Source organism: Myiozetetes cayanensis, unplaced genomic scaffold (assembly GCF_022539395.1).
Source record: "Myiozetetes cayanensis isolate MyiCay16 unplaced genomic scaffold, myiCay2020 scf23, whole genome shotgun sequence".
Lineage (NCBI taxonomy): Eukaryota > Metazoa > Chordata > Aves > Passeriformes > Tyrannidae > Myiozetetes > Myiozetetes cayanensis.
This window is the reverse complement of record NW_026087445.1, coordinates 5,802,549-5,828,266: the sequence shown is the minus strand read 5'-3', so window position 1 is coordinate 5,828,266 and position 25,718 is coordinate 5,802,549. Positions and strand designations below refer to the sequence as shown.

Below are 25,718 nucleotides of genomic sequence, written 5' to 3'. Positions count from 1 at the left end.
GCAGCGCTTCTAAGAGAATAGATTTTTTGGTTCCACAGAGAGTCTGTGCAAACTCTCCTAGGGAGACCATCTCCCTCTGGGACAAGAGCTGTGAACTGGGAATGCTCTGCCCTGTTGCAGGACCCTGGGGAACAGCACCAGTATTACCCACACTCTCCACTTTCACCCCAGTGTGAGCAGCCCCCTGCCAGCCTGGCTCAGCCCTGAGACCTCACCACTGTCCCCAGGGGATGCAGAGATCACTCCTGGAACCCACCACCACGAAAAGCCAGGCTTCCCACCAAGTGCCACAGGCCAGGCACTGAGCCAGGCCTGGCACAGCCGTGGGGCTGAGGGTGCCTACCTGGACGTGGAGCTCCTGCAGGCGCTGCTGGAAGAGCTGGGGGTCCGTGGTGAGCGTGGCGGGTCCCACCTCTGCAAACACACCAACACCACCTCAGCACCAGCCTCGTCCAGTGCCACCTGTGCTGCCAGTGCTCCCGGGCACCCACCCCGGCTCAAACACCTGTGAGACTCAGGGTTCAGCATCTACCCTGGCTTGGCACCAGGTGGGAAATGGATTTCGGCAGACCAGCCATGTGCCCATACTGTGACCATTCCCTTGCCTGGGAGTTTCTCCCAACAGACCAGCTGGTCCCAGCAAGGGTGAGCTGCAAACCCAGCACCCTTTTCTGCTGGGGGAGGCTCCCAGAAAAAACAATGAAGAAACCCATTCACTGTTTCTGCCTCCTTCCTTGTCTGGCTCCAGTGGTTTTCATTCAGTCCAGCGTTTCTGCTGGAAAATAAAGCCTGGGTCCTACTATCCATGTAGGAGGTTGGGGCTCTTTTGGGGAACAGTTGTTCTTTTATGGGTGTGCACAAAAACCCAAGGCAAAAACAGGGACAGAAAGAAATTACTCTGGTGGGGCAGTGACTTGCCAAAACCTCTCAGGGAGTGGTGCTTTTATTGACATGACCTGGAAGCACATCATGGACTTGTCCAAAAATACCCCCACCACGATTAGACCAGGGAGATTGGAACAGGATGGAAGTGGAGGAGCCACCCACCAGTGGGTTCCAGCATCCCTGGGATTAATGCGGTGGAAACAGCTCACCCTGTGCCCGTAGAGTGGCTTGGGAACAGAAGTCCAAGCCCAGTTCCCTGCCCTCGACCTGCAGCTCATCTTGTACTGCCATCCCCACCACAACAGTCACCAAGGCATTAAAAACATGGAGAAAGGATCGTGCAGGCACTTGCAAAGTGCACATTTCAGCCCCAAACACAGCCAGAACCACACCCTAGCTCCCCACAGCCCCATCCCCGGCAGGACAAGTGTCCTCACCCTGTCCCAGCCGTACCTGGGTCACGGAAGGGGACCAGAGCGTAGTTGCTGATGGGCTTGGTGCTCCTGCTGAGCGTCCGCTCCAGGATGCGGGAGGCTCCGTCCATCACCTGCACCAGGTCGTCGTACATGGAGCCAGTGACATCAAAGACGAAGGCAAGAGTGGCCCACCCTGAGCTGGGGGGGCTCTCGGCGAGACTGGGGGCCAGCAGCAGCCAGAGACCCACAAACACCCCTCCGTGGGGTGGCATCGTGGGGGAGACCCTCAGGTGCCAGGGACACCCTTTCAGTCCTTGTCCTGATCCTTCCCGCAGACCCCCCGGGCACTGTCCCCTCACTAGGGAGGGACACGGTGTGGAAGGGGCCACACGCAGTGGGGACGGAGCCGGGACCCCGGTCAGGGAACGCCCAGCCGCCCGCAGCTGCGGACCTGCTCCTCCAGCGTTCAACTTCTGGGAGGGAGGAGGGTGCGAGGGAGAAAAAAAAACCGGACTTTTGGAGCCAGCGACGCGGCAGGGAGGTGGGTGGGGGCTGGAGGATGTCAGGATGGGGATGCGGGGATTGGGAGGCAGATCCTACAGCCCATAGGGTTGTCAGAAGCACTGGCCAGGCCCCCTGACCCCTCCAGCCCGGCTCAGAGAGACCCCGCTCTGCCGGGGGGAGCCGGGGGTTAGGGAAGGACATGGGGGCTCGCAGCTGAGCACCTGTGGGGAAACCTTGCCAAACCCCCAGCAGGGGGGAAGAGACAGCTGCGAAAGGGACCCCAAGGAAGAAAATTCCCCCTCTGAGAGGCGAAAGACCCCCCTGGAATGGGGGTCCGCAAGGTGGCTGGGGAGTCAAGGGGCTCTGGAGGGGCTCACCAGCGCAGCTGCCCCAGGAACAGGGCGCAAACAGCCACGCAAAGAACAGACAAAGCCGGAGCCAGGACATGGGCTGGGACAGGCAGCCTTGGCCGGCACAGGCAGCCCTTGGCCGGGAGCGCTGGCTGAGCGTGCAGAGAGTTTCCTGGCTCCCCTCGAAGTGGAGTGCTGAGCTCATGGCTGCTCCGGAGGGATGCTCTGCTCTTGCTCAACTCCCCCCGCAGCGGGACCCAGAGAGCAGGCACAGCCAAGAGCCGGCTCCAGGTGAGGCTGTGCACCGAGGGCTGAGCACCTCCTGCACCCCCAGCACCTCACCAGCACCAGCCCTGCTCCCCCCAGACACAGAGGCTGGGCGACCTTGGAGGTTACCCATCCCATCACCCACACACAGGACAGTAGCACTATCCAGTACATCCCTCTGCCCCACGAGTCCTTGCAGACTCGGACCCAGCCCAGCCTCGTGGTGAGCAAGGACCCACCCCTCGCAGCAGGGCAGATGGCACCCCATGGGGCCGTCTGGTGGCCTGTCCCCATCCTGTCCCACAGCCAGGGCTGTAGCCTGGCTTGCAGAAAGCCCTTTGTCTCCCTCAGGCTTCACACACCCAGCCCCCCACATTCACTGCAAGTTGGGGGGAGTGCCCCACCCCACAGTGCCACCAAACCTACCTTAGAGCATCCCCAGACACCAAACTCCATCCCAGTTCTATCCTGCACCCTGGCAGGGAGCACCTCTCACCAACACTCCTGACACAAAGAAACCCCAACAGCTTGTCCCCATCAGCAAATTAATCCCAGCCAGCCCTTCCCACATCCACCAGTGCTCCCACTCCCAGGAGCACCTGTGCCAGCTGGGCATTAACCCTTTCCTTGCTGGGGCTTAAGGCACAGCCTCTGAGCAAGCACTATGGTTTGGAGCCTGTGCCCATCCTTGTGCACTCCCTGGCACAGGGGAGAAATCCCCGGGTGCCCCCACCATGTGCTGGCACAAGGCACCTCTGGACAAAACCCCCTGTGCAAACACAGCCCCCTTGTTCGGACCGTTAGGGCATCTCCTCTGGCCTCCCGAAAACAATTAGTCAGCCTCGTTAGGAGAGCAAACACAACAGCGATGGGCTGGCAGGGAGGCCTTGCAGCGCTCGTTTCCACAAGACTTGGCAGCACAGAATGGCAAACTCGATCCCACCGCACGTGAAAAGCCCAGTCCAGGCTGGGAGCCCCCCCGGGAGCCCCAACAGTGGTGGGGGGGTTGGGAGGGGGCTGCCGAGGGGCACCTCCGGTCTGGGACATGGGGCACAATCATGGGATATTCACATCCAGCTTCCTGTGCAGCCACCGTGTGCCAAAAGTGACCCGACAGCTCCCAGACTGCTGCGTTGACCAGGAGGAGACAGGGATGGCACCAGTGGGCACCCCACTGCAAGTGTGGGAAAGAACAAAGGAAGAAGGGATGTGGCAGGATGGGACCTGGCAGAGGGACACCTGTGTCTGGGTAAAAGGAGGGGGAAAGAGAAGTGATACCCAGGTGAAGGGTCCCTGACATGCCTGGAGCTAAGACCTCACAGCTCATCACAGTTGTGGGCACAGTGCCTGGTCACAGGGCACAGAGCATCCCTATTTACACCTGTGCTGGTTTACCCCTGGGCACTGCTCACTGCTGGTGTCACCAGAGCCCCGTGCTTGGGGCACTGAATGGTTGTACCCCCCAGCCCAGCTCCCAGCCCCTCTGGGAGCACAGACTCTCCACCCCAGCACATCACGAACCACGGCCGTTTTGTTACTGTCATTAAGCTTTTATTTCCACTGTCACAAAGTTCCTGGGTTTCGTTTTGTTTTCTTTTCGTTTTTAAACAGTTTTCGTTTGCTTGGTTTGCTCTTGAATTCATCTCAAGACAAGGCAGCGGGGCATGCAAGCCAAGACACCGGCACGGACGCACACACAGGCTTCATCTTCACAAACAAGGCTCTTTGCTGGAGCTGCTGCTTCTCAGCCCAGGGCTCAGCCACCCCCCAGGCAGGGGTCCCGCTGGTGGGGCAGGGGTCCCACCCACAGGACACGGCACCCAGCCCAGAGGTGGCCACAGGAGCAGAGAGAGAAGGGAAGGACGGCTTTCCTGCAGGGCTGGCACGTGCAGCTGAGACCCCCAAAACTGCTGTACCCCAAACTGTGCACTGAGACCAGGGCCATCAGCTCTCTCCTTTGGCCCCAGCCCTCATTCCTGCCCCAGCCAGACCCCCTCCCTTCAGTGCCCTCAGGAAGGAGGGGTGGCTGATGCCCTCACTAAATGACCCAAATCTCCTCCTTGGAGACGATGGGGGACAGCAAGCTGGCACGGGTCACCCCCCCATCACATCCACATCCCTCCTGACCCTAAATACATGGGAAGAGGGCAGCTCTGCCAACAATATCAGCTGCCCCTGTGCCATGCCTGGCCCTGCTCTGAAGCCAGCCCCCAGACCCCAAGAACTTCCCACCCCCTGGGCAGCCCATTACCTGCATCCCTGCCCACTCAGGAGCAGTGGCTCTGGGATGGGGGTCCCACAGCCTCAGCCCCCCCATCCCACGAGGATGCAGTGTCCTGATGGCATAGGAAGCACCAACAGGCACCTGCTTCTGCACATGTGGGTGAGATGCAACTGGTACCTGGCCCAAACAGGGTCTGGGTTTCCCCATAATCAAACACCCCCCTTCACCAACCCAGTGGAGAGCGCTCCCGGGGGCTGCCTGATCTCATTATAAATAACATTAATTAACGGGCTGCTCCAGAGGAAAAACCCTTCGCTTCTCTCTCTCTTGGGTCCTGGTTTGTGCTGTGAGGAGAGGGAGGGGGGAATCTGCCCCCAGAGCCTTCTCCCACATCCTTGCTCCTGGGGGAAACAGCTCAGCCCAGCCCAGCTCCAGAGCTCAAGGAAAAGATGGGTACAAAGCAGCAACAGTCAGCACACGGACAGAAAAATGAAAAGAAAGTACAGACATGGCATTTAATGGGGCAACACCGACAGGGACAAATGAGAAGGTGACACGCTGCAGTCACCAGGGCTGGACCTGCGCCTCTGCCTGGCTGTGCTTCGGGTCCCCTTCCCATCGCCAGGGCTCTGTTTGGGACAGACACCAGGAACCCCAATATGAACAGAAACAAACCAAGGCTTGTTGGCTGTTTGCTTTTTGTCATGGGCAGGTGCAGAACAGAGACTGGACTTAATTATTCGCTGATGTGAACTCCACCACGGCGGTTCGTGCGCCGCTCCCGGTGTTCCACATGTGTCTGATGTTTGGTGGGTCCTGCCAAGCCCTCGTGGCCGCAGCCATGAGCCATATCCAGCACTCATGCTTGCCAGGGCACAGGTGTTGAACCGCTTTCCAGAGGGGGATGGCTCATCCTCACTGATGGGGAAACTGAGACACGAGGAGCTTAAGGCCAACATTCCCAAGCACAAGATGCTCCAAGCCTTATTTTCAGCAGTACTGGGATGCTGGAGATCCTGGTGATGTTCAGGAGGAGTTGGGGGCCCTCGGTGCTCACCAAAGGGCGACTGAAAGCATCCAAGCCAGGGTCCCAAATCTGCAGCTGGATGTGGGGGGGGGATAATTCTGGAGCCAAAAGACTTTGCTCGGGGACACACAGCATGACAAACACCCTGGCAGGGCTGACTCCCCGGGGAGCACTGATGGAGCTCAACTCCTGACAGGTCCTCCAAAAATTAAAAGCTTTTCAGGGGAAAGTGTCAAAGCAAATGAGGTTTGCCTTTGCCCGGGAAATGTGTCAAACGTCGCGGGGTCCCTCATTTGTCAGCGGAGGCGATTACAGCAGTGTCACATTCATTGGGAACATCCACTGGCACCGGGAAGGGACCAGTCTGGCAGATGAGCATTCAACAAGTTGGAGGCACTGCAAAAGCCTACCCCAGAGAGTTGCATTTTGGCCACAAAGCATCAAGGAAAAGGAGTTTTCCCTGGGAGGGAGCGAGGTGACACCCTCCATGACTCCCCCACCAATAAAACATGGGCACCCTCGGGGGCAGGAACTGCGAAAGAGGCAGAAATATTGCACGTGGATGTGAGGTTGGTCTCCTTGGGGATGGGGAAAGGTGGCTTTTTTATGGGCATCAGAAAGTACCATAAGCACATGGCCCTGAAACTCAGGAGCAGGACTGCACAGCAAAGGACCGGCATCCCTTGGCTGGGGCGTCTGTCCCTGCTGTGCCAAGGACTCAGGGAACACTGAGGCACTGCCTTTTCTGCTGCATCATGAGACACCTGTGAGACTGTCCTCCACATCCAGCTGTCACCTCCCACTGCCATGGGGACACTCCCCCAGCTGGGATCGGCCACAGGAGCTGCAGACATTCTGGGATACAGCTGGGCAGAAAGATGCTGCCACCATCAGCTGGACCAGGGGTGGAAGGGTGGGCAGCCCGGGGTTGGCTTTAGGGGTCCCACAGGCATCTTGCACTTTGCTCCTTCTTCCCTCGGGCTGGGGCCAAGGCAGGTGGAAAAACAGAGCTGTGGTAGCACCCACACAATGCTCATTCTACAGCAGAGATGCCACCTGTGTCCCACAGTGTGTGTGCCGGTGGGGCTCAGCTGGGGGCACATCCTGGAGTGCTGGTGGGTGACAGAGAGGCCATACAAGCACCTCTTATGGCCAGGAGGCTGCAGCCCCACGTCTGGGTGTCACCAAGTGCTTATTCCTATCCCTCTGTGACATGGCCCCAGCTGGGATGGGGGGAAGGAGCAAGATGGAGCAATGCACCCCCTCTGCTCTGCCAGCCCTGCTAGCACATGGGCTGGTTCACAGCCACCACCAAACAGACCTTCCCACCGTTTGCAAAGCAGAAGAGAGCAAAGGAACCGGTTTGAACACAAAACCCAGCTCTGGGCTCCGTTAATACTTTTTCATGCAGTGAGAAAATGGAAATAAAGAAAAGAAATAAGGACCCTCTGGTGCCCGGTGGTTTCCTCACCCTGCCCGACTGAGGGATGGAGCGGCTCAGTCTGCTGGGCTGAGCGAGACCTCACTGAGCTCCCAAAGGGAAGGGTGAACAGAAAAATGCAGGCAACAGGGGAAGGGGAAGAGGAGACGAAGCTACAACATCCCCTCCAAAGACCAGCCAGCCCATGGAGCTTGGGATACTGGGAGGGGTGGGAGGACAGGGGGGGAAGGCAGATTTTTGGCTTCATTGTTATTGCAGGCTCCCGGGTCCCCACAATAGCGTACGAGCATGTAAACCTTTACAAATCCTCACCTGGGTGGGTGGACACACACACACACACACACGAGAGACGAAACACAGCAGCAACATTTACAACAAATAAATAAGGATATCGATCGCCGAGATAGGCATATATATAAAAAAAAAAAAAAAAAGCCTTTTTTTTTCCCACCAAAGGAAAAAAAAAAAAAAAAAAACCAAACCAAAAAGCACAATACTGTCTCACCAAAAAAAAAAAAATAATAAAAATAATAATAATATAATATATATCCCTAGTGAGCCGGGCCGGGCTGCCAGCGGCATCGTGGGTGACGCCAGGACTCTGTTCCCAATCGCTGTGGGTGCCTCGGCTCCCCGGCTGCCCGCACAGGCAGCACCCCGGGGTGTGCAGCCCCCCGGTACCTTTGGGCTCCGTCTCCAGCCGGCTGGTTCCCAGGAGAGGACCACGCCGGCACATCCGCAGTCCCATCCGGAAACGTAGGAAAAGGGGAGCAAAATGGGGGCGAGGAGGCCGGGGGGGAAACTCTGCCTTCGGCGATGCTCGACCCGTTCCCCCGGCCCTCAAGTCTTGGGTGTTCGCTGCCGCTCAGACCAGGGTCTGGCGCGGGGTTGTTTTTTTTTTTTGGAAAAAGCAGAAGTTGGCGAATGGCAGCGGCTGGTTCAGAGTGCAGAGAGGGGGGGTGAGCTCGCGCTGCGAGGGCATCCTTTGCTCGCGGAACAGAAAGGAAGGCCGAGAGGGACAGGCAAGCTTCGCGCAGCGGTGGTCGGATGGCACGGAGAGCATCTTCCCCTCAGGCATCTGCAGGAGAGGGTGGGGAGAAGGAAAATGGGGTGAGAAGGATGGGCAGAAATCCCTGTGGCCACCTGGTGAGACACCAGCACAGCTGGAAGGGCAAAGCGGAAAACGCAGTGGGGGTTTTGAAAAGCTCAGAACTCCAGTGGGGTTAAAAATCAACTCATCCCCCATGGCTGGACATTGACTGGACTGGGATGACCAAAATCACCCCATGAGACACCTCTAAGTGGCCCCATGGGGTAAAGAAAGGTCCACGGCATGCTCAGTGCACCATTTGTGGGATGCTGTGAACCACAAAGTCCCTGACACCACCAGCTCCATATGATAAGATATAATACAAATAAAACCTTTAACATGATAGCTTTTTGGAGCATCCCCATGCCCCCAGCATGCCAGCTGCCTTCCTGCCTCCTCTGTTGGTGAGAGTATGAACTGTGCCAAAGGCAAATGCTGCCAATCCCCATGGGATGTGGTCTGGGGGTGCTCTGCGGGATGGGAGGGACTGGGAGAAACCCATTAGAATGGGGGAAACATGCCCCCCTTCTGGATCTGCGGGGGATGCCCATGTGTTGACACTTCAGCAGAGGAGAATCAGCTGGGGAAGACAGGAATGGCACCAGGGAGGTGGGACATGGGGCACCCCCAGCCCCCCACACTGCACTCACCGCCGCTCGGCCCCGGGACTATACGAGCCCATCATAGAGGGACAGCGCCTGCACGATGGAGGGGTCGGCCTTGGAGCCCTCCTGAAATTCCTGCAGAGTCAGCTTCCCATCTGCATTCTGGAAAAACACCCCTGTTACAGCACCACGTTGGCCCAGCTGAGTGACCTCGGCACCGAGCACCCTGGGACCCCGGCAGCACCCACACCATCCCACACAGCCACCCAGGTCCTCCCCACTGCTGCAGCCTCGGCTTCCCCACCAAACCACCCACGCCTGCAGCCAGGGAGGAGTGCTATGGATGGGGCAATGCCCCCTCAGGGACCCTGAAATGGATACAGGGGTCTCGGGGGAATGTAGGAGGTCCCACAGTGATCCTGGTGGCAGCTGAGACCTTGAATTGATGAGGGAAGGAGGCACCTGCAAGAGCCAAGATGCAGGAAAGGGGCCCCCAAAGCACCTCCTAAATCCCTTGGCTCCAGGGAAAAGGCCCTCAAGCATCCTCACCTTGTCCATCATGGCAAAAATCCGATCCACCCTCTTCTCCGGTGTGTTCTCCTCCTCAGGAAGCTCCACTGTGTTTCCCTGCAGGAGCAGGACAGGACCTGGTCACACACCCACCTGTGCCCTGCCTGGAAGGTGTCCCCAGGCAAGGACATGAGTTTTGTCCCCCAAAACCCCCAGCATCAGGACAGGGTGCAAGGGGACGGTGTTGGCAGCAGAGCCACACACAGACCCTGCCCCGGCCACAATGGCCAAAATCCCCCATGGAAAAAGGCCAAAGAGGGAACTGGAGGTGTTTCAGCATTCCAGCAGAGCCAGGCTCCAGCCCAGCAGGGACCCCCAGAGGGTGCTCCCCTCCCAAGTCACCCCACCCCACCCCACTTACCACCATCTGATAAATCGCATCCACAATGTCCAGCATCTCGTTCCTCGTGATGTACCCGTCGTTGTCCAAGTCGTACAGCTTGAACGCCCCTGCAGGCCAGAGCAACACCGAGGTGCTGGGACTGCCACCCCTCCACGTGACACCCCCCAGCGCCCTCGTGGGGCTGAGCCCACCGGCGGCATCCCACTGGGAGCACTTACACCTCAGCTTCTCGTCCAGCGTCCCCCGGGAGGTGACTGACAGCGCCTGGATGAACTCTGAAAACTCGATTCTCCCGTCCTGGGGAAGGCAAGGAGGGGGTGAGGGCGCTGCTGCCATCCCTGTCCAGCAAAGCCCTCCCTGCCCACATGTGGCCTCTGAGGGGGCACACCCAAGAAGGCAACAGGGAGGGAGGAGCGATGCACATTCAGTTCCAGCAGCGTGATCCGGCTGCAGGATCCCTGCAGGAGCGGCTCCGGAATGCGGGGGGCACTGCAAGGCTGGGCTTTTGTCAGCAGCACCAAAACATCGCGTTTCTCCTCTCCTGCTTTGCCACTTCATCGCCTTTCCCCACGTGACTCTCCTCGACTAAAATAAGCGCGGGGGCTCGCTCGCTCCAGCTGCGCCACTTCCATTTCACGCCCCAGGAAGCACTGGAATATTTTGTTCCTCCGGTGCTGCACAGCCGTGCTCCAAACCCATCCCACCATCGCCACGGGCCCAGCCCTGACTCCCCCTGGACTGCAGCCCCGGATCCCACACTCACTTTGTTCTCATCAAAGACGTTGAAAACAAAGGTGGCGAATTTGGTCGGGTCGCCAAAGGGGAAGAACTGCTTGTAGATCTTCTGGAAGCCAGCGGCATCGAGCTGCCCGCTGGGACAGTCCTTGATAAAGCCCTTGTACCTGTGGAGGGAGGACAGAGCATGGGCACCAGGAGGATCTCCCCGCTGAGCCCTGGGGAGCTGGGGTGAGGCACTTCCCAGTGCTGCAGTGGGATGGAGCTGGGAAGGTCCCCAGAGGCTGCCTGTCACTCCCAGCCTCCCAGCCCTGTGGGATGAGGTCCCTGCGGGCACCACAGCGAGGGTGGCAGTGGGGACAAGCAGTGAGTGACACCAAGCAGTGCCCACTGCATCGCTCCAACCTGCTGCCAGCCCACAGGTGGCAACAGAGCCACAGCCAGGCTTGTGCTGAACAGTGCCCAGGAGCTGGGAGGGGACAGGGACCCCCTGCCAGGGCAGGATTGACAGCAACCCCATGTTGCAGCCATGCTCTGGTGAAGAACAACGGCACACTGGTAGCTGAGGTTCTGTGAGGGTGTTTGGGCACCGGAACAGGCTCCCCAAGGAAGCGGTCACAGCACTGAGTCAAGAAGCATTTGGACAATGCTCTCAGGCACATGGTGGGATTCTTGGGATATGCAGGGCCAGGAGTTGGCCTTTGATGATCCTTGCGTGTCCCTTCCAGCTCAGGATATGATTTTTGCACAGCCCCAAGTGAAAGCCGCTCAGAGGAGCTGAGGGGGCACGGCAGGGTTACTGTATCCTCGGGTGGCATCTCCAAAACCCAGCAGTGCTTAAACACCTCAAAAAGCCCTTGGTCCCAGCTCTGGGCTCCTGGGTGCTGTGAAGTGCCACCCTGGAGGGTGTGGCACCTGTGGGTGCAGGGAGCACGCAGGGACCACACGGGGACCACGTGGGGTACGTGAATATTATGCAACACATCGCCCAGATCTGTCAGGCTCCCGTTGCAGCGGGACGAGGGAGGGGAAGGGGGTGGCGAGGTGGGAAACCAAAGTGCCGGTGACATCTTTTCCACGCTGCTGCAGCTATGACTCATCGGGTGGGGGGAAGGATGAGAGAAAGAGATAAAGAAAGCAAACCTTGACTGGTGGGATAGGGAGATGAAAGGGAAGCAGTGGTTTTTCTAGGGCGCCTGTTCGGTGGGGCGGAGGGGATGGGGTGAGAGGATGCTGCCAGCAGGAAGCCGTGGATCTTACCCCTGCCAGCCTCTGTGGGCCCTGCTGCAAATGGGGACATGCTGGGACAGCACTGGCCTCCTGCAGCCAAGGCCATGGCCACCAGCTGGACAGTCCCCATGTCCCAGTGCCACCCATATGGGGAGGGAAGAGGCAAGGGCTGCAGCAGTCAAGCCCCACTATACATGAGGTGTGCAAAGAAAAAACCTCTATTTTCTTTTTTCTCCACCTTTTTTTAACCCTCTTTTTCCTATGAGACAACACTTGCACCCTGCCCGTGCCTCCTGCACCCCCCACCTCTGCCCAGCCAGCTGAGTTCCATCAGCTCCCCTGCCCTCGCCCACGTCCCCAAACCCCTGCCAGCTCACCACCAAGCCGGACACTCACCACTGCTGCACCTCCTTCTCTGTGACTGCAAGAGAAAAGATGAGAAAAGAGGAAAAAAAGAGACAGGAATTTAGTGCTTTCGCAGTGACAGCTGCACATTCCTCTGCACTTCTGCCAGTGACTTCCCAGGGGGATGCCTTGGGGCTCCCATCAGTGAATTCCCAGGGAAGATGTCCCAGGACTCCCATCAGTGAATTCCCCTGGGGGGGTGGCCCAGGGCTCCCATCAGTCAATCCCATAGGAAATGCCCCAGGATTCACTTGTTTCACATCCTGCCACATGTTCCCCACATGCCAGTGGCTGCTTTTGAGGCACAGCCTGGGCCACCCCAGGTGGTCAATGGTGCCAGGGCTGCAGGTGCTGGGGATACTCCAGCCCTGAAACCAGGGAGCTCCTCAAAATGTTTTGGTCCCTGCCAGGAGAGTGCAGCACCATCACTGCAAGACACTGTGGAGCATGCAGGGACAGTACTGGCCCTGCCCTCCCACCGCCCCAGAGCTAAAACATCCCTGGAAAAATCTGCTGAAACATCTGCCTGGAGTTAGCTCAGGGAAGGAACGTGCCTGGCCCTGACATATTGAACATGGGCACAGGCACAGCCCCAAAGCTGGCAAACCCCCAAGTACCAGCTGCCTCTGACCCACTTGGAGAAACATCATCAAACCCATCCCAAGGCCCTGGGAAGCTTCACCAGGCTCTGGAGAAACCCCAAAAATGTACAAGCTAGAAAACAGCAAACATTGGCAATCCTGAGTGTCCCCAGCCCAGGGACAGCTGCTGAGATGGTAAATGTCCTCAGCAGAGGGAAGGCTCTGACGGGATGCCGGGCAGGGGGCTGGCACCCATCCCTGCTTGTCCCACTGCAGGAGCAGTGCCTGGATGGAATGCCAGCAGGGAGCCCGGTGCCAGGGGGTTGGGCACAGGGCGGGGAACAACCTCATTAGTCATTTCTTTTGCATCCTGCATCTAACTAACCATAGGAAAGCCACAGGTCTGAAAGGCACGGGGATAACGAGGCGAGCGGAGATGTCAATGTGCAAACAGCTGATAAAAATAGAGACCCAAGACACATCAACAGATGCCAATTACCTTGGATGGCAAAAAAAAAAAAAAGGAAAAAGAAAAAGAAAGCAATTTTCCATCAGGAAGATTTGTAACGTGCCTGGCAGAAGGTGCAGAGCGCAGAGGCGAGGGCCCCTCCCACCACGTGCCGGGTGCTGCCTCCAGCATCCCTGTGGGCAGGAATTGCTGCATCCAAAGCTGTCCCTGTGCACTGGGGGTCCCTCCATCCCAGCTCAGGGGTTGCTGGAGGGACAGAGCCTGCAGTTCTCCTTGGAAGGGATACCCCAGCCTCCCCAGGGAGTTGGCAAAGGGCAGCAGCACCCACAGTACCACCGTGGTATGGGGCAGCCACACCCCATGAGAGGAGAGGCAGGCACAGGGATGCCTGGCACCTGGGATGAAGGACACCAAGGGCTTTGGCTGCACCGCAGGAGGGATTTGGAGAGTTGTTTGTTTTGGCAGAAGAGCAGACAGGGGAAAGGACATGAGGTCTCTTGTCAGGAGGGAGCCAGAAAGGACATGCTGCATCCAGCAGCTGAGCTGGGGTGGGCTAAAACAACAGTCAGGCCAGTTCCAAGGGATTTCCCCATCCCACAAAAAGAAGCATCCTTCCAAAAGAGAGATGCTGGGTGACATCTCTTACAGGAACAGGCTTCTCTGCACACTTTCCCTACAAGCATCAACACACTGACCCCCACCTCGAAGATGCCCAGGGGATGCCCCAGGCACCAGCTCTGCAGCCCCAATCAGGCCCAAGCAGGCACAACAAAAGACAGGTGGAAGGAGGAGGAGGAGGGTGAGCAGCAGGACTTAGGGCAGCCCTTGGGGCAGGTGAAAGGAGCTAAAGCAGCAGCCTGAGGCTGCAGTTGGGGCTCAGCTCAGCTCCTCCAGGCAAATCGCCTTCTGCTCTCTCTTGTTCGACTGCGTTTCCCCCAACGTGCTATTTTGGGCCCGGGAGCTGCCTTTCAACTCCAGCAGGAAACAATTAAGAAATTTGTGCTTTTTTTAGTACAGGAGAAATGCTGGTAATGATACGCTCGGGTTGAGGCGGGAGGGAGGGATGGAGCCAGCTCCCCTCGTGCTGCAGGAGGGATGTGTGATGCTCCCAGGAGAGGCTTTTCCGATGGAGGAAACCACTCAGGTGCCAGCCTGAAAATCAGCACGGGGCTCCCGGGGAGGGATTTGTTAATGTGTATCCTGGAATGGAGCCACGCAGAGCCCCATCCCTCCTCCAGCACACGGGCACCAGTGCCTGTCCTCGAGGTACGGAGGAAGCTGTGGGGTTTGCCCTGGGCTGGGAGCACAGCCTCATCTCCCAGCCCTTGGAAAACCACCCACCTCTGGGTGCACCCCTCCAAATCTGCCACCGAATCTCCTCTCTCTGCAGGGGCAGAGTGTTCCCAGTGCAAGGAAACACCCCAGCTCTGATCCAGCGTGGCTGTGGCCAGGTGAGCCGGGCCTGAGCTGTACCTGCCTCCCTGTATCTGCTGTTACAGATCTGGGACAGATGATGACTTCATGACTGTCCCTTCCCAGCCACTCCGACCTTGCTGGGTGTGACACTCAGAGTGGCACCGATTAGGGATGCCAATGCCCAGCCCAGCAGCTGGACCTGCAGACAGGGAGGCCTTGGGGACACACCACTGAGTGTGTGACTGAGTCACCTGTCCGGAGGCTGGGGACAGGGGACACACGGAGAGGCAGGGCTGTCCCTCCACTCACCCGGATCCATGCCCTGCAGCTCCCCGGCACGCAGAGCCCAGCCAAGCTCACAGAAAGTACCCGCGTGGCAGCGGCGGCTGCTGCATTTCTCTCCCCTGGCATCGATTACGGCGCGATGCTGAGCCGATACGCATCAATTTGCAGCGATATAAACCTCAGCCAGGTGTGCCCCCGGTGCCCGAGGACAAGGGGGTGACCCACAGCAGCCCCACTGCAGCATCACACCGGAGCAGAGCCGAGCTCCGGCTAAGCCGGGGCTCAGGCTGGGCTCAGCTGCCGTGCAGCGCTCCAGGGACCGCCGCTCCCGCAGCCGCTGTGGGGAGGGCTATAAATAGCACACGTAGCAGCTTGTTAGCAGCAGCGTGCCCCGGGATCCTTGGGGATGAAAGGCTCTAAATAAAGGCAGAGTATTAGCATTCGTTACGAACCGCAGCGCTGGAAGAGGCATCGCCGAGCCGGGAGCCCCGGGCTGCGCGCCGCAGACGAGCGAACATCACCGCACGGCAGCGGTGACAGCACAGCGCTGTTCCTGCCGCTCGCAGCAAAGAACGGGGGATCGCCGAGCTAGGGTTCGCACCGCAGGCAGTGGGGACGGGGACACGCAGTGGGGACAGGCACCCAGAGCAGCTCAGGAGCTGCCCCGCACGGCCAAACTGCGGCCGCGGGCTCTCGCTGCCCTTGGCAGCGCTGGCCGGTCCGTTCCTGCTCCCGCCTCAGCTGGCAGGAGGGTTTTGGCTGCGCATCTCACAGAGCACAGAGGGGCAGAGCCTCCAAGGAGCCCCCGGCACCATCCTCCCAGCTACCAGTACCTAACCCCCCAAACCCCTCTCCCCCACCTCTCCATCAATCCAAGCGGCACAGGCGAGGACTGACAGCTCCGTCACCACCCGCCCTTCCCGTGCCCCCTCTCCTCCCACCACCCAGCTGCCACTGCAGCAAGAATCAGCTCTGGTTAATCAGTGCCCAAGCCTGTTAATTTGTGTTTTGCAGGCAGCGAGGAGAGGAGGGACCCGGGACTGAAAATCCGCATCCATCACCCTGCTGTAGGGGAGCTCATTGCTCGCTGGACCGTGGCAGGGCCGGGGCAGCAGGAAGGAGGGCAGGAGGTGGTCAAATTTGAAACGCTCCAGGGCCCCCTGGCCACAGTGGGATTCATGAGGTGACATGATGCTCCAGCCCCACCGGGCTTTTTGTTGTGCTGCTGTCGCCTCCCCTGCCTGTCCAACGGCAGGGGCTTGGCCATGGCCCCAGGGCTGGATCCTGAGCAGGACCGTGCCCACTCAGCCCAGTCCTCGTGTGCCGCAGTCATAGCACAGGTCTGACTTTGTGTGGCAAACAAAGGCTTGGCAAGCACCGTCCCCAGGCAGCAGCCAGCAGGGAGTCCCCCCTCACTCCAGCCACTACAACAGCACCCTGAAGCCCCTTGATCCCCAGGGCCATGGCCACCACCACCTTATCAGGAAACCAGTTAATTATTTCCAGCCACAAAGCAGCTTCCCTCACCGCCACAAGGCACTCCAGCTCTGCCGGGTCATGGGCTCTGCCACCAACCCACGGGCAACTAGTCCAGCAACACCCACTGAGTCATGGCAGGCTCTGCTGCTCTTTCACAGGGTCCCCACAGGTCCCTGAGCATCCCAGTCCAGGCTCCCATTATGTTTGAGGCTGCCTAAACCTGCTGTGGAGGCTCAACACAGCCCCAGGATGATAGGAAACTGGGCATCCACATGCGTGCAGTGGGTGCTCCTGCATGAGCAAAGTGTGTGCACTTAGGCCTGCGCTAACTGGGCACTCATGCCTGAGCCAGATGGGCACTCATGCAAAAATACACCGGGAGATCATGCATGGACTAATTGGACAGTCCTGCATAAATTATGTGGGTGCTTCTAGGTGAACTAATTGGGTGCTCATGCATGAACTGCCAGGGTGCTGAAGCATGAGTGAAAGGGGCTCTCATGCACAAACCAGTTGGGGGCTCATGCATCAATTTTTTGTGGTATTCATGAATTTCTTGGGCGCTCATGCACGGACTAATTGAGCAGTCACGCATCAACTCGCTGGGCACTCCTGCGTGAACTAATTGGGCACTCATGTGTAAATTAGTGTAATTAGTAGATAACACACTTGTGCACTTACTAATTGGGCACTCAGGTGTGAGTGGATCAGGTGCTCATGCATAAATTAATTGGACACAGGCATGAACTGATTGGAGGTACATGCACCAATTAACTGGGCACTCATGCATCAGCCACCAGGGCACTCATGCACAGAAAAGCAGGCAATCCAGCACGAATTAACTGGACACCCATGCATAAATCAACCGGGTGCTCACATGTAAATTAATTGTGTGCTCATGTGTGTATTAACTGGGTGCTCATGCGTGAACTTATTGGGCACGGATGAGGAAATGACTGGGGTGCTCATGCGTGCAGTAATCGCTCCCTCATGCGTAAAATACCAGGGTGCTCCAGGGTGAGCCCCGCACACCCTGCAATTTATGCCCAACACACTCCGCCCCTTGCCTCTCTGAAACACATATTTAAGAATTTTCTGAATATAAATCTGATACAAACTCCACTTTCAACATCATCACAATGTTAATATTGACCAATTACAAGCTACGAGCTCCCTCCCGCCCGGCTCGGCAGCGTGTGTGTGCGCTCGCTCCAATTTCACTCCGACCCCTGGGAGCCAGATTTGGGCTCAGCATCACAGTCTGAACAAACACCACTGTACAAGTCCCCTCAGGGTGACCCTTGGCCTTGGTACAGCAGGTACTCTGTGCAGACCTCACACCTGCAAACACAGACCCAGGCTGAACTCCATAATGATGTCCTGGTTAACCATTACAGAGCAGACGGTTCCATGCCCTGTGTCAGGGCTCAGCTCCAGCTCCAGGGCCACCAGACTGCCCAGGCTGGGCTTTGCTCCTGCTCCTGGGTGGCACAGGGACAGCTCTGGGGAAAAGGCATTAAGACATGACCCTGGCACCAGAAAACAACCACAGCAGGAACCTGCCTGATGACATTTTCTTTTGCTCCCAAAGATGACCAGCTGCACCTTAACCAAACCACCCCATCTCAGCCCCATGCTCATCCCTGTTCCCAGACACATCACCCACAGGCTGGGGTGTACCCATGCAGGTATCCATCCCTGCAACATCCCAAAGGGATGTGGGAGCAGCCCCACTGCTTTGTCACCGACACAGCTGGAGCTGCCTACCTGTTGGAGCAGGACATCCCCATCCCACCTCACCAAATTTGACTTCTCTCCCCATCAGAAACACACACTGCCAGCACTGTGGTGGGTTCAGGAGCCTGCAAGATGTTGGGAGCACAAGCCAAACAGTGTTATTGGTGTCATTTGTCACGGAGACACGGAGCAATGCGCGGGAGCGCTGCCTGTGCATTTGGCACTTCCTCACCATTAGTGGTCTGTCTTGCTCCCAGACTGGATAAACAGGTCCATGAGCAGTTCTGTTCTCATCTCCCCCGGGGCCGGTACCAACAGGAAAGCCAATATGCAGTTGAAATCCTTTTTAGACTTTATTAAATATTTAAGGGCCCGACATTAGGCTTTGGAAATTGGGTTTAGGGAAAAAAAGCAGCAGTTGCTCTTTGCAGCAACGGCAGCAGAGGAAGGGCAAAGGATGGTGCCTTCATTTGGAAATTAATGAATCAGACGGGAGCACCCCCACAGCTGGAACTGCTGGCTGTGACAGGTCTATCCCAGGCTGGATTCAATCCCAGCTTCCCCATGAGCCAATGCAGCAATGCCCTGGTGGAGCTGAGCATCCCCAGCGCTGCTGGGAACAGGCATGGAGCAGCCCCACTGCCCAGCTGTGTGTGGGGCAGCTGCTCCCTGTCCCCTGCTCAATCCATGCCTTGGCCACAGGGATTTCAGCATGGCCTGGGAAAGTCAGGAGGATTCTCAGGGCAGAGCCTCACTGACAGCAGGGCCACCTCTGCCACCCTCCTGGTCTCTCCTGCAGGAACCAGAGCTCACCGAGGGGTAACACCAACACCCGGAGCAGCTCCACGTTGCCCGGCCATCCATCAGAAGACGCTGGAGAAATACAGGTGGCTGAAGCAGTGGACAAAGCATAGGCAGCCCTCCTTCCAGTTGGAAAGCAAAAACATGCCTTGAAGGGAGAACATGCCAGAGGTGTGAGGAGAGAGCCCTGTGCCAGCACCACCAGGCTGAGGAACCCACAGCAATGGAGATGAGAGCGACACACCCTGTCCTGGGCTTAGCACCCCACGGCCACCCCTGCCCAGGGCACAAACCCTGGCTCCCCTTGCCATCCAGCTCCCAGGAGAACAAGGAGGGGAGGGAGGAACAAAGCAACCCCACAAATGTCACCCCGATAACAGAGTGAGCGCATCCGCAGGCTCCTCCCTGAGGCAGCCGCTTCCTTTGATGCCTTCAGAGCTTCTTGTTTCACAACCTTAATTATAGCGGCAGCAGCAAAGGTCAGGAGAGTGGTTAAGCAGATCCATTAACATGTCAGGGGATAAATGAAATGTGATTCTTCTGATGCCGGAGCAGCAGCGGCGCGAGCGCGGCCGGCGGGGACGGCTGCTCCGCTCTGCCGCAGAGGGAACCCTCAGGGACCTTGGTCACGTCCCCACCTTCCCACCCCAGCACTGCAAGCAGCTCCCAGGGATCGCAGGGGCTCCTCAAAATTCGCTTTTGACACCCCCAAAACTTGCTTTGCTTTTATGAACCGATGGGATCCAGGTCCACGCACCCATGGGATGCCCATCATGAGATCCACTGGGAGCAGGTTGAGGTCTCCTTGGGGACTGGGCTGGAGGTGGTTCCAGACTGTCACAGCCTTCTGAAGGCAGCACAGAAGGTCCCCATCAAACTTGCAGTGAGTGTGGACCACAGCAACCACCTTCACAGCTCTGGGTCACACATGGCTGCAGTAAAAACAGGGCCCAACCAAACACCAGCCCCTGGGCATCCCTCTGGCATATCCTGCCCATCGTCCTGCCTTGGGACCCCAAGCCCTGTCCAACCTGGCCTTGAACACTTCCAGGGATGGGGCAGCCACAGCTCCTCTGGGCAACCTGTGCCAGGGCCTCACCACCCTCACCATCGAGAATTTCTTCCCAGTATCCAACCCAACCCTGCCCTCTCTCAGTGTGAAGCCATTCCCCCTTGTCCTGTCACTCCATCCCCTGTTAAAAGCCACCCAGCACTGGGAAAATTCCACCCAGCATTTGCCACTGAGGGATAACGGGTCTGTAGCCACCTGGCGAGCTCACCCCACTTTCTGCTGGATGAGCAACAGGAGGGATTTCAACACGAACCAACCTGGCAGAGAAACCCAGTGCCTGGGGCCAAACACTTTGGAGGCTAAAAATAAACCAGCAGCAGTGGGGAGCTTCTGAGGTCCCTCCTCTGCTCCTGCCCACCACCCCAAGCAGCACATTTCCCCAGCACAGGGGCGGCATGATGGAGTAAAGCCCCAGCCTGGCTCCCCCAGGGAGGAACCAAGTGATTTTCCTGGCTGAAAACTGCTGCAATCGTAGAATTTCCTCTCCCTTCCCACAGAATTCCACCCGCCACCATGTACCCCCGTAACTACAAATCAATATGTTTATCGTTTGCTCTTAAACTAATGCCCATTAATTCCCTGCATTACTGTCGAGCAACAGAGCCAATTTTGTGGCTTATTGTAAAAGAGCAGAAAACGATGATGATGCCGGAGTGAGTTTAAAAAATCCACAAAATAGATCACAGTGGGTGGGATGCGGTTGTTGGGAAAAGAGCATCTTCCTCTCCCCGCACCCGCTCTGCAGCCTGGGTGCCGCTTTGGCACCCTTGCCGTGGCTCCCACGCCTTCACTGGAGTCCCACCGTGGCCCCCAGGGCACCAGGACCATGCCCCTGATCCCAGCCCAGCCCCAGCAGCGATGCTGCTGCACCGGCACAGCTCCGAGCGTGACGGATTGCTCAGCTATTGCCGTTGGCATCAAAATAATACAGTGTTAGTTCCGCACGCGGGCGACGCAGAGGGAACCCTGAAAGCCAATCCTCCCCCAAAATATTTTAAAAAAAAAAAGGGCTAACATGCTCTTCTGAAACAGCCTCATGTTGTTAGGCTTGCTCCATGATTTTAAGGGTTGGCAGTGCTGTGGCTGGGCTGGCCTTGGAGTGTTGCTGCAAGAAGGGACACTTGGCACTGTATTTCTCTCCCAGTTTCTCTGCCAGGAGTCCATGTCAAGCCATTTCCACCCAGAACACATACTCTGCACCCACAACTGCACATGTGCACTTTATAGACTTTATGCAGGCTGCAGCCACACCCCAGGACCTTCATAAATCTCCAGCTTAGCAGAACCCCCTGAATGGCCCCACAAGGCTCTTAAGCACAGTCCCAAATCCCACTGTGGTCCTGAGCTCTGAGCACCTGGCCCAAGTTAAGCTCAGGTTTAAATCCCTGTAGAAGATGTGATGCAGGGAGGATGGTGGTTCCTTCAAGTCTCAGGAGTTACCACCTCCTGGGACATAACACAAAATTGCATCTCTGAGCTACCCCAATGAGGCATGAGGAAGATTAATAAATTAATTATTATAAACCACTTTGAGGGCTTTCAGATGAAAGGATGCATAGAAGTACAAAGAATTGCATAATTTATTATTCAGTATTATTCTCACTAGGCATTGGCTTCTCCTGCATGCTCCTGTGTGGAGGAGGAGGGTTAAATCCTCTAAGGAGGGTTAAATCCTCACCCTCAGTCTGGCTCTCCCCACCAGCCCTGCTCCAGCACCTGGCAGATGAGTGAGCTCTCCACTGCCAGGTATTCCTGGGCACTCAGCTGCCCAGAGATGCAGAAGTGCAGGTGGTGATGGGTCCAAACCAACAGAACTTGGGCAGCCAGCACTTCAAAGAAGCCCTCAGATGTCCTTCTCCGCCTTTAGGTGTCCAAGTGCCATTAAAATCTGGCCCCCAGCACTGTAAGTCAGGAGCAGAGTGGGGAGGGGAGCCAAGAGACGAGGTTTCCAGGCTCCTGCCTTTCCATGTCCGGTTCCCAGCAGGGCCTGGGACAACCTGCTCTGAATACACGCAGTAAAATATTTCTCACCGCTCACAGAGGCCGCTGACGGCAGCTCTGCAGTATCCTCAGCTCAACCACCTTGCCTACAATTGCCCTGGCACACAAAACACCCCAGACTCCTCTCCTGGCTGTTCCCACCACCTGCTTGTCCCAGGATTGCTACGACCAGTGGAATGCCACCAATAGGAGATGGAGGCCCCAGAGGTGATAGGGGACACAAGAAGCCACCAGGCACTGGAAGAACACTGAGGAGACACAGGCATGGACTGCAGTGTCCCATGGATGAGATAAATCTGCAAAAAAGCCATATGTGGTGGGGAGAGGGGGGGTGATGTCCCCCCATCCCTCTGATCCTGCAGAACCAAGAAGGGGCTTTTTGTTATTTGCTTCGTTTTGTGTGGAAATCACACAAACAGAAAATGATGCAACAGAAGGAAATCCCAGCGTGGGAGAAGCCCTTCACATACCACAGCCACGGCTCACGCTGCCTCGGGAACCTCCCTGGGACAACAGCGGGTCCCCATCATCACCTGCCAGTTTCAGGCTCCCAGAGACATCTGCCCAGATGTGCTGCAGCAGCAGCAGAAGCAGCACCATGCACGAGGCAGGGGTGGCACCTGCTCAGTGACGTGGCAGCCAGAACACGGGACGGGCACCACAGGCCAGGGATGCTCTTGGGATGGTCACCAGCATCTGACAGAAAGGTGCCGAAATACCACTGTGCTGTGGAGCAAAACCTCTCCCAAGCAGGCCCCCAGAAGTTCTTGAATATTCCATGGATTTGTGGGTATGATTATCCCCTACTCCAGCTGTTCCAACAGCCACAGCACCGAGGCCTGGATCAGTCCCTCCCACCGTACTCAGCACAGCCCTGCCCTCCTACCTGCCTCTCCTCTGCCTGGATTCCCCAAAACACAGAAGGAAATTAATATCTTTCCAATCTCCCAGGGTCTGAAGATAAATCAGAGGCTCTCAGCCGTGCCTGGGAGGGCCCTGTGAAGTGCTTTGCCAGACAAGGGAATGCACGCTTGCCTTGACAGCTGCAGAAAAGGGGCAGAAACGCTCAGCAAAAGTAATTAATCCCAGAGACGCGAGGTGGAATGAGCAGAGATCAACAAACAGAGCCTGGAATTAGCGACGGCTCTCCCTGGCAGGCACCACACCACCAGCCACACGCTGCTGGGGCACGCTGGGATGCTGCACCAGCACTCTTGGCATGGCCAGAGCCATGTGCTGCCTCGTGGTGTGGCTGCCAGGTGCTGCTGCCTCACCTGCATGGCTTACATGGGTCTGTTGCACCTCGGCAAAGAGGCAGTGAGAGGTCCAGAGCAGGCAGGCAAATCCACAGGCAGGCTGGGAACTCACCAAGGGAGAGATCGGAGAACCGTAATCTTTCTTGGAAAGGGTGCAGCGGAAAGAGGACGGCACCCGAAAGAGAGGAGCAGAAAGTTGGGAATGAAGTGATGAAAAAGGCCTTATCCAGCGAGGAAACATCCCTGTGCCTACAGATGATGGTTTCACCAGCACTGTGTTTGGGTGGCTGTGGCTGCAGGTAGGACAAGGGACATCACTGCCCACGTGCCCCACCTTAGCCCCACTGGAGCGGCACCTTCCTGGCACAGAGAGGAGCCACCCCAGGGGTGCAGAAAGCCCAGGATGCAGGAGATCACCAGCAGACGAGGCTGTGCTGGGGCTGGCTGTCCCCAGACCCCTCTCCATCAGCGATCAGATCATCACAGCGGCTGCAACTGCAGCACAGCAATAACTGTACCCGGCCCAGTGTGGCTGCACTTGCTGTGGGTGACAGCTGCAGTGAGGACACCAAAACCCAGGGCTCAGCTCCAGCTCCAGGCAGGGGCTGTGCCCAGCCAGCACTGCCTCTTTCTCACTATTTCTTCTGCCTGAGCACTTTGAGGAAACCCAGCTGGGGTACAACACCCTCTCTGGCTATGAGGACATGCCCCCCTGCAACCTTCCCTCCTCCTGCCTGCTCTGCCACGGCAGAGAGCAACCCCGCGTGTAGGGTTGTGCAATGCACCAGTATTGCCTCTTCTCCATATGGGAGAACTTGCTGCATCCTAATCTATTGCCTTTTTGGGTAAGCGCTGCCGTGGGACTGCAGCAATGACAGCGGGGAGAGCTCACAGGACTGCTGCACGTTAAGGGAGTATCTGCGACCTGCAAGCGGGGAGGCAAACTTGAGCCGCCAAAGCCTTTGTTTCCTTTGTGCATCCTTCAGGAATAAAAAACCCCAACACCTAATTTTGCTAAAACTGGATGGCTCAGGCACCAGCCAGGTTAATAAGATTAACGTGGAGGTCCAGACGGGAAAGCCACTCGCTTAGCAAATCAGGTTATTAAACCGATACTGAGATACTCAGAAAAATACCGAACTCGCCGGTGTAGGTCTCTTCACTTCAGAGCGCAATAACAAAGGGAACCCCTCCAACTAACGCACCCAAACTTTGGAAGCCACCCAGACTCCGGGAGCTGCTGCCTGGCTCCGAGGAGGACAATCCCCGCGGCGGGCCCTGGGTACCGGGGGCCGGGCAGCCCGGGGGAAGGATGCTCGGGGCATGGGCGGGGGGTCGGCGAGGGAGGGCGCGATGCTCCGGTGGGCGCCGCGGGCGGGCAGGATGCGGCCCTGGCCCCGCCGTTCCCGGAGGCTCAGAAATAGGCCACGGAGGATGGGGTTTTTTTTGTAAGAAAACGGCGCGTTCCCCTGGCTCGCTGCCCCTCTCCGTGTCTCTGCTGCCTTATGGGTTTTTTCCTCCTCCCAAGCCAATCCCTGAATTCTTCCAACAAAGCCCGGCCGAGCCTGCGCCCTCCCCGGGAGCGGCCCCGCAGGAGCCGCCGCTTCGCCGCGGCACCGACCCGGGGGGACCCCCCCGCGCCCCCGGCATCCCCCCGGCGAGCCCCCCGCGGGCACTCACAGTACGTTTTCCTGGTCAGCTCCTCCACAACTTCAGGCTTCAACTTGCTGTTGGATTTGCCCATGGTGGCGGCAGCGCCTCTGAGCCCGCCGCCTCCCGGCCTCGCTGCGGGGCTCGGAGCGGCGGGGCCGCTGCCTCGCTGGGGCTCCCGGCCCGGCTACATCCCGCGGGGGGCGGCGGCGCGGCCGGCGAAGGGCGGGGGGATGGGGGGCACACGGAGAGGGGTCTTTGTTGGCGGGGCTCGGCCGCAGAGCCGCGCTGCGGGGCCGCCCTGCGTGTGCGTGTCCGTGTGCGTGTCCGTGTGCGTGTCCGTGTGCGTGTCCCCGGCTACCACGCGCCCTCCCCGCCCTCCGCCGCCGGGCGCGGAGCGGCCGCGGGGGCGCGGAGGGGCGGGTGGGGGCGGCGCGCCCCGCCCCGCGCTGCGGGAGCGGGATGGGGAGGGAAGGGAAGGGGGAATTCCGGCACGGCCCCGCCGCTCCCCTTGGAGGGAGGGGGATTCCAGAGCGGACCCCCCCCCGCGCCGCGATCCCTCCCCATCCTCCCCCCCCCGAGCAGCTCCGCAGGGATGAGCGGGAACGGCCCGGGAGAAATACTGGGGGGCGCTGGGGGGTAGGGGCGCTGCCCCAAGGGGTTGATGGGCAGCTGAGGGGTGAGGAGAGATGGGGTCCGGGAGCTGGCGGTGGGAACAAGGAGGCTGGAGCGAGACTGAGCCCGGATTGCAGAGGTGACCTTGGTGGGACAGCAGTACCCCCAGTTGTAGAAGCACCTTCCAAACCCTGTGTGCCCCAGCTGAAGAGGGGTCTGCTCGTGATTTGGAGGAATTGGATCCTTGTGGGTCCCTTCCAGCTC

At 58.1% G+C, this 25,718-nt stretch overlaps 2 protein-coding genes across 2 annotated transcripts in view; both read right to left on the bottom strand.

The window, feature by feature from the left end:
* The window catches only part of HMCN2 (hemicentin 2), a 33,913-nt gene extending 32,340 nt beyond the window's left edge, over window positions 1–1,573 (bottom strand). Inside the window, 2 exon segments of the mRNA XM_050319937.1 lie at window positions 344–414; window positions 1,339–1,573. Of these exon segments, the coding sequence (XP_050175894.1) occupies window positions 344–414; window positions 1,339–1,573 (306 nt within the window).
* A 2,378-nt stretch (window positions 1,574–3,951) lies between these two features.
* Window positions 3,952–25,196, bottom strand: NCS1 (neuronal calcium sensor 1). The gene is made up of 8 exons (XM_050319942.1): window positions 24,870–25,196; window positions 12,084–12,108; window positions 10,486–10,624; window positions 9,941–10,019; window positions 9,741–9,829; window positions 9,359–9,436; window positions 8,855–8,971; window positions 3,952–8,192 (listed from the first exon to the last, which is right to left on the bottom strand). The coding sequence occupies exons 1-7, from the start codon at window positions 24,931–24,933 to the stop codon at window positions 8,873–8,875; spliced, it is 573 nt and encodes a 190-aa protein (XP_050175899.1). The 5' UTR covers window positions 24,934–25,196; the 3' UTR covers window positions 3,952–8,192; window positions 8,855–8,872.
* Between the last annotated feature and the right edge of the window lie 522 nt (window positions 25,197–25,718).